This window comes from Lipotes vexillifer, unplaced genomic scaffold, assembly GCF_000442215.2.
Source record: "Lipotes vexillifer unplaced genomic scaffold, Lipotes_vexillifer_v1.1 scaffold1215, whole genome shotgun sequence".
Lineage (NCBI taxonomy): Eukaryota > Metazoa > Chordata > Mammalia > Artiodactyla > Lipotidae > Lipotes > Lipotes vexillifer.
This window is the reverse complement of record NW_006790710.1, coordinates 60956-71945: the sequence shown is the minus strand read 5'-3', so window position 1 is coordinate 71945 and position 10990 is coordinate 60956. Positions and strand designations below refer to the sequence as shown.

At 53.7% G+C, this 10990-nt stretch overlaps 1 protein-coding gene across 1 annotated transcript in view; it reads right to left on the bottom strand.

Annotated features, from left to right (window-relative positions):
* MROH2A (maestro heat like repeat family member 2A) overlaps positions 1-10990 on the bottom strand; it is a 32958-nt gene that overhangs the window by 14331 nt on the left and 7637 nt on the right. Inside the window, 13 exon segments of the mRNA XM_007463917.1 lie at positions 1876-1955; positions 2979-3009; positions 3155-3276; positions 4415-4567; positions 5359-5481; positions 6956-7089; positions 7533-7646; positions 7773-7851; positions 8081-8173; positions 9255-9323; positions 9325-9381; positions 9884-10056; positions 10670-10768. Of these exon segments, the coding sequence (XP_007463979.1) occupies positions 1876-1955; positions 2979-3009; positions 3155-3276; positions 4415-4567; positions 5359-5481; positions 6956-7089; positions 7533-7646; positions 7773-7851; positions 8081-8173; positions 9255-9323; positions 9325-9381; positions 9884-10056; positions 10670-10768 (1327 nt within the window).

The window sequence follows — 10990 nt, the reverse complement described above, 5'->3', positions numbered from 1 at the left end:
AAAGAAGTGACAAGAGGAGTGGTCAGTGGAGAGGTGAGACCCTGCCACCCGCTGCCCAGTCTGGGGTGTGGAGGCATGTCACAGAATGAGGGAGAGGCCAGCTTCTGTGGTTGGGGGTTCAGGCAACCATCTCTCCCCAAGGGCCCCGGCTCCACCCACCGGTGGCCAGGGACTGTCTGTGATTGAGTGGGAGACTCAGGGGTCCAAGGCCACCTCTCTCTTTGTTGCCTGCTGTGAGCCTCCCCCTCTCCTATTCAGAACCATTCTATTGGTCCTCACTGAAACACAACCATAGGCTCTGCCTGCCAGGCTGGTCCCAGCCCAGGAGTTTTCAACTGTAATTCCTGGACCACCAGCAGCAGCCCCTTGGAGCTTTTATTAGAAATGCAAATTCTACGGCTGCACCTCAGAGCTACTGAATCAAAAACTCAGGAGTGGAGCCCAGCCACGTGTGTCTTCATAAACCTTTGGGGGTGGTAGCTAGCTGCTTGATGCACACTAGCTCATTCTCTCTTTCTGTCCCCTTCATAGATAGATCTCAAGCCTACGTGCACGTTAGACTCCTAGGAGGGCTTTTTAAGGGGCCCAGGGGCCATGCCTGGCTCCAGGAATCATTTAAAGGTCTGCAGTGGGGCAGGGTATCGGAATTGTCACAGGTTCCCCATTGGCTCTATCGTGCCTCCTATATTTCACCCTGCTGGGACCTCCAGCTCTTTCCCAAATCCAGTAATCTTTTTTAAGCCCAGGTCAAAAGTCAAAAGCCAGCTCCCACGCTAGGCCCCTTGACAGCCCATCAGCTGAATCACATCTTGTTAGTAGCCCCCTTTTTGGTCTTACATTTTTTCCTTTGTGGTTAACCTACAAATACTCAGCTCTGACCTATAATTCCTCGTGTATGCGTTTCTTATCTCCAAGTCCCTAAACGGATGTATGTGAATTTTATTTAAAATCTGCCTAGGGCTTCCCTGGTGGTACAGTGGTTAAGAATCCGCCTGCCAATGCAGCGGACAGGGGTGCAAGCCCTGGTCCGGGAAGATCCCACATGCCGCGGAGCAACTAAGCCCGTGCACCACAACTACTGAGCCTGCGCTCTAGAGCCCACGAGCCACAACTACTGAGCCCACGTGCCACAACTACTGAAGCCCACACACCTAGAGCTCATGCTCTGCAACAAGAGAAGCCCCTGCTCACCGCAACTAGAGAAAGCCCGCGCACAGCAACGAAGACCCAACACAGCCAAAAATAAATAAATAAAATAAAATCTGCCTATGTGCACCCTTTTAAAGCGACACATAGTTCTGCTATGTGCCGAATAGAAGAATTCCTAGCAACGACCCAGCCACCTCAAGTACTCATTTTACAAACGCCTAACTTCTTCCCACTCCCTCTGCCCCACCAGTGGATGGACAATTCCAGGAAGACGACCATCAGGCATTCTATTACTTTGCATTACCTGTATCAATACCGTATCAATAAACAGACTTCTTGACTGAGCCCACCCCGGCCTGAAGGATGCCATCTCCTGGCTGTGCTCGTCTGTGTCACTGTGTGATTTCTAGCTCAAAACATCCCCTGATGGACCAAAGGACAACCCACCCACCGGCCATTCACCTCCCAATCCAAGGAGAAGGGCCCAACTTGAAATACTGCTGATAATTATTTTAAAAAAAAAAAAAAAAGAGCAGGTGGAAGCAGACCCCCTTCTCCTAGGAAGACCCACTCTGCCCCAGGAGCTGCCACCCAAGACTCCAGCTACAAAGGCAAAAAGGGAGGGCAAAGGAGGTGCAACCTCCCCATAAAAGCACTGAGGGGTTGTCTCAGACTTTACCTCCACCCCAGAGAGGCGCTTGGGGCCTGGTTAGGGGTCCAGGTCACCTCAAGTATGAGAGGGCATCCATGGCCATGGTCTGCACTGGAGAAACCAGTCTGTCAGTTGGTTCTGCCTTGATGATCGCCTGCCCAGACAGCAGGGCAGTGAGCCGTCAAGCCACCCAGAGTCCCAGGATGGGCAAGAGAGGGGCTTGGGCCAACAGTGACCACGATGGCAGCCGCACTCCCAGGGTTAGAGCCAGGAGGACCTGACATTGTATGACGGGCTCTAACACCCCATACCGCCTCCATTCTTTTTCTTTTTTTGCAATACGTGGGCCTCTCCCCTTGCCGGATGCGTAAGCTCAGCAGCCATGGCTCCGCGGCATGTGGGATCCTCCCGGACCGGGGCACAAACCCGTATCCCCTGCATTGGCAGGAGGACTCTCAACCACTGCGCCACCAGGGAGGCCCCGCCTCCATTCTTTTTACCATCAGTTGGTCTTTGACATTTTAGGGGAGGCAGCAAAGTCTCGTGGAAGGAGTGGGGCGAAGACAGGCCGATGCTTCTCACTCAGGTCTGGCATTTACTGGCTGTGTGTCCTTGGGCAGATCACTTCCCCCACCTGAGCCCTGATGTGTAAAATGAGGACTTGGGGGCCTGGTTCACAGGGCTGGGCCAGGCTGGCATGAAATTTCACGTGCGTGTAGCGCTCAGCCCCAAGCAGGAGCCTAATGAATGTTTGTTTGCTTCTCGGCGCCTCCTGTTCTACCCACATCTCTCTTCCGTCCAGGCTGCTTCCAATGCAGCTGGAGCGATTTCCAGGGGCCAAGACATTGCAAAGGAGTGGGGAGGCCTGGGGACGAGGGACAGTGGTCGCCCCACAGTCTCATCGGTCCCTGCCACCGCCTCTTGCCTTTGGAAAGTTGACACTTTCTAGATCTTAACAAAGTTCTGTGCAAAAATAGCTTTGTCCTGCTTACAGCAGAGCCCTGTCCCCTGGTCCCGCCTATGGAGAAACCTCAGGGCTGAGCCCGTGGGCCTCTGTCTCCCAGCCCTGAACCAGCCACCTAGGTGGCAAATCAGGGCCCAAGAGGGGAAGGGTCTTCAGCTCTGGCTTCCAGAATGTTTCCTGGCCGTGAAACCCTTCATCATACGAATGTCATACCCAGAACTCCTTCAGTTGGATCAAAGCAGACCTGAGACAGGAGGGGCTTCAGAGACCCCTGCCTGCCGCCTTGTGCCTCAGATGCTCTCAGGACCTCTGACCAGGGGGAAGCTGGTCAGCAGAGTGAGACCCTCACAAACCGCCCAAGAGGGAGGAAGCCCCCTGACCCAGCTTACCATGATAATGCAGTAAGGGTCGCCTTTGGGGCAAATTGGAAGTCCTCCAGGTCCTTGATGTTCTTCACGGCGTCGGTGACCTGCACCACACTCTTCATGAAGGCCATTTTGAGGCAGATGTCCTGTGCCCAGACCATGACGAGGGACAGGCTGTGAGGGAGCCCCGAAGACCCCAAGCCCCAGCCTGCGCCCCCGGACCCTGCAGCCGCATAGAACCAAAGAACAGGCAGTGCCAGAAGCGCTCTGGGAGATTGCTAGCCCCATTCTGTCTTTCAGCCACCTGGCGGGGACGTGGGCCAGGTGCTGGACAGGGCACAGCCCTCCAGTGCCCCCCAGAAGGTGCTGCCTCCCCGAAGCCCTCCACGCTGTGCCAGAGGACAGCAAGGCCGGTCAGGGGACACCTTCACTGACCAGGGGCTCTGAGCCCTGTGCGTCACCACAGAGGCAGAATAAGCCATGGACATCAAATCGTTTTTGCTTTTAAGGCAGGAATGAACCGTGAGAACATTATGTTAAATGAAATTAGCCAGTCACAAAAGGATGAACACTGTGTGATTCCAGTTATATGAGATACCTGGGATATCAAATTTATAGAGACAGGAAGCAGAAGGGTGGGGGCAGGGGCTGGGGAGGCGGAATGGGGAGCTGGTGTTAGGGGGATAGAGTTTCAGTTTAGGAAGACGAAGAATGCTGGAGATGAATGGTGGTGATAGTTGCACAACAGTTTGAACGTGCCTAACACCAGTGAACTGCATGCTTAAAAATGGTTATGATGGCAAATTTCACGTGATGTGTACTTTACCACAGTTTTCAAAACAATAATAATAAAGTCATTTCTCCTTTATTCTCTGTGTTTTCTCCTCCTTGCCTTTCCAAGAAAGTAGCCAGTCCCTTTGCATCTCTGAAGACAAGCCCATTCTTGTCCCTTATGAAAGGGCTTGGGTCAGGTGTCAGGGTGGAGGGCAGAGGTTGAGGGAGGGAGTGCGAGGGGCTGGGAAGAGTGGAGGGCTTGTCTTCAGGGACCCACAAGCATCCCACCCAGCGCTCGCGGGAGGGCTGCTCCCCCCTCCCACTGCAGCAGAGAACAGCACAGATTGGGGCAACGGGCTTCCCAAATGCTGGGTGTCCGGTAGGACTCCTGGCTATCTCCTGGGTGGGGCTGGCAGTGCCCAGATAACGATGCAGAGCGACTCTCTGCCAGCCTGGCTCAAAGAGGGCATCCCCTGGGCACTGTGGGTCCACAGTGTCCCGGGGTTATACCTGGCAGCTGCTGCAGTAGTGGTGAACGATCTTAGCAGTGATGGGGTTGCCCACGTGGGTTAGGAGCATCTGCGGGTGGCAGTACGAGGCCACGCAGCTGTACATCACCATGAGGGCATCCTTCACTGTCTCCTGCCTCCAGGGATGGTCCTTCTGTGAGGCCAACGAGAGGGGAAAGAACAAGTGTTGGCGGCGGGGGGAGCATCTGCTCCTTCAGCTTTTTCCTGGGTGCCTGAAATGTTCACTCATTTATTCATTCATTCAACACATCTTTATTGAGCACCTACTATATGCTACGTCCTGGCTGTACAGTAATGAGCAAGTCAGACCAGGGCCATGACCTCCCGTTAGCAGGGGGTTTGTGTAGAACCCCTAAACAGAGGCTGTTGTGTCCTCCTTCACACCTTCACCTGACAAGCGTCTACTCTGGGCCAGGGGTTCCTGCGTCACTGGGGATCCAGTGGGAACAGAGAGCCTCAGCCGTGCTCTCCTGGGAGGACGTGCTAGAGGCCGCCCAACCTACCATGGAAGGAGGGGCAGGGTTGCCCATGCTCTCCAGGCCTTGAGTAAAAGAAATCCAGGCCTCAGGTCCCACTCTGTGGAGAAGCCGAAGAAGCCTGGACACTCCCGATTCTCTCCTTCCAAACTACCAGACCCCCAGGGCAAGGGTCCGAGGTCAAGGCCAAAACCTCGGAGGCATTGGTGACTCCAGGTGGTTGCCCACTGGGGGCTCAGCCAGCCCAGGGCACTGTGCCTTGTGGCTGGGAGGGGCAGCCTCCAGAGGCTGGCCACTGGCTGTCTGGGTCCAACTCCCCACTTCACTTTGGTGAAGGAGACACAGAGGGCAATTTCTTACTGAGATCTAGTAAGAGCCTTGGTTGGGGGCTGAGAACACTGTTCCAAGAGGCCTCCGGAGACCTGATTATGGAGCAAGGGTGCCTCACCCGCCAAGCGCTGATCTGCCAGGATTCCTCCGACTCCTGGATCCTCTCCTCAAAGTCGTGGAGCACGTTCAGCACCGTCTTCACCTGGCCCCGGGCACACAGGCCAAAGCACAGAATCACACCCTGCAGGGAGACCCAGCCAGGCAGGGTAGGGTGGTGGGCCAGGGGGCCAGGGAGGACCCCCCATACACACACACACACACAGACAGGTAAACACACATGCATGCACACACGTACACACACCTGTGTACACACCATGTCCGCCGAGGGTCCAGACGGAAATGAGGTTGGGGTAGAAGGTGGCAGGTATTCAGGCACCAAAGAATCTAAAAAAGAGTGGATATATGTATACATATAACAGATTCATTTTCCTGTACACCTGAAACTAACACAACATTGTAAATCAACTACATCCCAATAAAAATTATAAAAAAGAAAAAAAGAAAGGGAGAATGTTACAATTTAAAGTTTTTATCTCCAAAATGGAAAACTTTTTTTCTGATTATAAAAATAGTATTTGTTGGGCTTCCCCGGTGGCGCAGTGGTTGAGAGTCCACCTGCCGATGCAGGAGACACGGGTTCGTGCCCCGGTCCAGGAAGATCCCACATGCCGTGGAGCGCTGGGCCCGTGAGCCATGGCCGCTGAGCCTGCACGTCCGGAGCCTGTGCTCCGCAACGGGAGAGGCCACAGCAGTGAGAGGCCCGCATACTGCAAAAAAAAAAAAAAAAAAAAAGTATTTGTTCATTGTAAAATCAAAATAAAAGATAACCACCCTTAACAGTTTAGGTGTATCCTTGAAAAAAAAAAAAAAAAAAAAAAAGTATTTGTTCATTGTAAAATCAAAATAAAAGATAACCACCCTTAACAGTTTAGGTGTATCCTTCTAAACTCATTTATGCATAAACACCTAGACTTCTTTCACATAACCGAGGTCATGCTATATATACTGTCTCATACTGTATTATTATACTTAATATATAAAGGGCAGCTTTTCCAGGAAAAAGTGTAGATTGTATAATATTCCATATGTTGCTATACTATCATTAATTCCACAAATTCCTTATAGAAGAACATGTAGGTTGTTTTCAATGTTTGGCTTTTATGCCCAATGTTATAATGAACATCTTTATTCAGTTGCTTTTGGGCAATTATTTCCTTCAGACAATTGACAAAATGTTAGATTTTTAAGTCCAAGTTTTGGGCCCTATCCAATTGAGAACCCAGAAAGGTTTAATCAATCTACACCCCCATCAATGAAGTATAGAAGCCTGGTTTCTTGTATTCTAGACCAGGGATTAGCAAAGTACAGCCCTAAGGCTAAATCCAGCCCAAAGCCTGTTTTTGTGGATAAAGTTTTATTGGAACACCACCACTCTTCGCAATCTATACAGACCATGCTTTTGCTCTACAATGCAGAGTTGCATAATTGTCACAGACCATGTGGCCTGCAAAGCTGAAAATGTTTTTGTTATCTGGGCTTTTACAGAAAAATGGCTAGGCCAACACTAGTCATTATCTTTATCATCTCTGCCCATTAGATGGGTAAAAGGGTCTCACTGTTGCTTAAATTTGCATTTCTTTAAGAAAGGGGCTTACTGGCAGCAGAAGGTGGTTCACGTACAGTTGCCCAGTTTGCGCACTGTGCAAGAGCACCCAGCTGAAGGACTGAACTGAAGCCACCCATGCTCTTCTCAAGTCATGCAAGACCACATGCTGCCAGTAGGGGGCACCTTGTTCAAATTCACGCAAAGGTGCTCTCTGAGCTGGTGCTGTTGGGGACAGTATTTCCCTTTATCAAGGCCAGGTTTCGGATTTGGGCTTAGGGATTTAGAATCAGGGGTTCAGACTAAGGTTCGGCACTGGGTCAACAGAGCTTTAGGGCTACATCTATATGGTGTAACTAGGCTTTATATTCAGCCTTTGACTTAGCTTTGGGGGATTCAGGTAAACAGACTGAAATTCAGACTCAGGTGGAAGCTGGGATTCCGGATTTAAGGAAAGGGGTGAGGGTGTGGAGGGTGGGCTATGTTCAAGTATAGAAAACGTGAAGCAACCCGGAGCTGTGATTTCTTGGCCCACCCAGTAATGTCTATAAAAGAGGAAATGAAGGAGGTGCAGATGTGGCTGAGACCCGTCGCCCCTAACCCCTGTCCCGCTTGCTGCCCTCGCTCACCATGTGCGCTCACCGCTGCCCTAATCAGGGTCAGGGTCCCCATGCGGATGGCCTCCTTGCCCATCTCCATCTGGCTGAGGAAGAACTTCATCAGCCCCTTGGGGTAGGAGCGGGCTGCGGGGGGAAGGATCGCTTTAGTCGTGCCCCCTGAGCCAGAGCAGCGGGACGAGGCAGCCCCAGGCCCAGTGCTCAGAGGGGCCGGGACTCCCGTGCCTCACAGTGGAGCTGGGGGAGCCTCACCAAGGGCTCTGAAGCAGTGCATGACCTCCGTCAGGTTCTGGCTGCTGTACTGCTGCTGGGCGGGGGCCTTGGAGCACCCCTAGGGCGGGGTCACGCAGGGAGGGTGGGTGAGATCTCAGCCGGACAGGGGACGCAGCTGCAGGAGCATCACGGCCTCGCCCCCAGAGGGATGTAGGAGACACGTGAGCGGGACGGGGGCCCCACCACGATCTCACCCTTCGCCCTGGGGGGCCACGCCACCTGCCACAGCCCCCTTCCCATGGACCCACCCTGAGAAGGCCACGCCCAGCACAGCCTGCCAGCCTCACCTGGACATGCAGTTCTGTGAAGATGGTGTGCAGCTGCATTTGGGGGACAGGGGTGTTAGTGGTCACTGACATTTCCAGGATCTGCCTCAAGACCTGCAAAAGGTGGGAAGTGGTGGCATGTGACCTTCTACCAACTCAGGGTCAAACTCCAGACCTTTGCTACTCTGTGTTTTCCGTCAACCAGATGCATCAGCTTCCTCTGGGAGCTAGTTAGAAATGCCACCTCTCAGGCCCTGCCCAGACCCCTAGGTCCAACTCTGTTTCAACCAGCCCCCGGTGATTCCCATGCACAGTAAAGCTTGGGCAGGGCTGCACTAGGGCCACCAAGCGTGACATTCAAGGTCTTCTTCCCCTTTCTCTCCGAGTCACTGGGAGGTGAAGCCCATCTTTAGACCGAATGATCTACACATGGCTCCCCAAATCCGCCCCATTCATTTCTGCTCCCAGCTCTTACAGCGAAGAGCCTCGCCTCGTCTGTAGATGAGTGACCCCTTGCACAATATACATCAGCCCAGGTCACGCCTCCACTCAGAACCTTGCAAAGGCTCCGTCTCATAGGAGTTCAAGGCTGGCAGGGGTCGAATGGTGTTCCCCCCAGAATCTGTCCACCCAGAACCTCAGAATGTGACCTCACTTGGAAATAGGGTACTTGTAATTAGTCATCCTGAATTTAGGGTGGGCCTTAAATCCAATGACTGGTGTCCTTACAAGAAGTGGAGAGGACACAGAGAGACACAGAGAAGATGGCCATGTGAAGATGGAGGGGGAGGTTGCCGTGATGCAGTGCCTGGGGCCACCAGAAGCTGGAAGATGCAAGATTCTCCCCTAGAGCCTTCAGAAGGAGCACAGCCTGCCAACACCTTGATTCCGGACTTCTGGCCTCCAGAAAAATGAGAGAATAAATTTCTGTTGTTTTAAGCCACCCACCTCATGGTTCTTTGTTACAGCAGCCCTAAGAAACTGACACAAAGGCCATGACCTCACTGTGGCCTCCAAAAGCCTTTGGGATCTCATCCTTTCCACCTGGAATGGCAGCGTTCATTTCTTGGAAATCCTACAGGTGCCAGGCCCCATGGCTCTATCTCCCGTCCAGATGACACTCCCCACCCGGACACTTGGGTGCCCCAAATACCTCAAGTTTCCAGCCCAGGCCGCTGCCCACTCGGCCCCTCACCTGTGTGATGAAGAGTGCCTCCAGGTGAGCCTGGTACTCTGCCAGCAGCAGGCGGATGTAGTCGTACAGGTACCTGCTCACGCACGTTGTCGCTGGGCAGGATGAGGTTCAGCATAGGCTTCAGGGACTTGTGAGCCCCAGCTTCACCTACCACAGAAGCGGCGTCTCCAGACCCCTGGGCCCAGGACTCAGCAAGGCCCAGTGATGTCAGCCCCATCCACAAGACAGAGGGGACCTTGGAAGTAGAGTCCAGGGCTCCCCCGGGCCCCAGAGGTGGGCAGTGAACCCAGACTTTCCCCCAAGTCCTGGCTCTGTCACTTAGGTAACTTTGGGCAGACACTTGACCTCTCTATGCCTCACTTTCCTCAGCTGTAAAACAGTCCTATGGCACAGAGTTGGCGTGGAAATCGCTCCCACAGGTAAACCGCTCCAAGAGCACCTGGCAGGCATGTGAAAGGGACCCTCATCTAGCACCTCCAGGGACCTTTATCAAGCCGCCTTCTGAGGCTCCAGGCCCACGTGGCTCCACCATTAATCAGCTCCCCATCTCCCTGGACCGCGTGGTATCTCAGCCCCACCAGCGCCTCAGGCTGGGTAGCCGTGACCCAGGGACCATGCGGGCCCCCCACCCCCGAGCAGGGCAGTCTCACCTCAGGGTTGTTGTCCCTAAGCCACACGGTCACAAAATAGTGATACATGGGGAACAGCTTCACAGCAAACTGCTCCTCAGTCATCACGGGGTACCCACTGTCCTCCAGGTGCCTCAGGTAAAACTGCACGGTCTCACAGAAGGTCTCCATGGCTGTCCAGGGAGGTGCAGTGAGCCCAGAGGGGCAGGAGGAAGGACAAAGGCTTCCCAGGCCACCTTCTCAGGAGGGAGCCCTCAGGCACTTCCATAACTAGCAGGCCACTGAGATGGCCAAAGACACTGCTAGAGAAATCTCCTTCTGAGTCCCTCCCTCTCTGCCCTTCCAACTCCCTCAGAGCCCCCTAATGTTTATCCTGCGTGTCTGTGTGTGAAAGACTCCCCGGAGGGGGTAGAGCACGCAGGTGTGACTCGGCACCAGCCCTTGATGCTCATGTGCCGAGGTCAAGGCTGGGGCCTGGAATAAACCTCTTTTTACTCACATCCTGGGAATTCCACTGCAGAGGGTGGCAAACACATTTTGCCCTAATTTTCTCAGGTATTGGGGATTTGGGTCCACAGAAACATTTAGTTATCAAAACCTGGGGCAATGTGATCAGATGTAAATGGCATCAAAGACCTGCCCAAGTCAAGCCCAACCTGGAAACATGTCCCCAGTCACCCTCTCCTGTGAATCCCATCACCCTTCCATCTCTACCTGTTTACTCCACCTCCCCAGCCCCCAGCACCCCGATTGGGCCGGACCTGCAGGCCCAGGTGGGATACGTACCACTGCAGATCACCTGGCACATCTTGGCTTCATTGGCGAGCCTCAGCATGGTGAATATGGTAGCCAGGGTGATGCCCATGTATGGCATGAACTCAAACACTGTGAGGCATGGGCAGAGGTCACGAGGAGTCAGGGCAGGAGAGTCAGCATAGAGGACAGCCCCGCCAGCTGCACCTCCAGCCCCGGCGCAGAGCCAGGAAGCCGCTTTGTGCAGGCTGGGCCACAGGGGAGAGTGGGAGGCAGGGGAGGTAAGAAGAGATGGAAGCTGGTGAAGGGGGAAGGAAGTGGGAAAGAGAGGAGGAGGGGAGAGAGGGGGAGGAG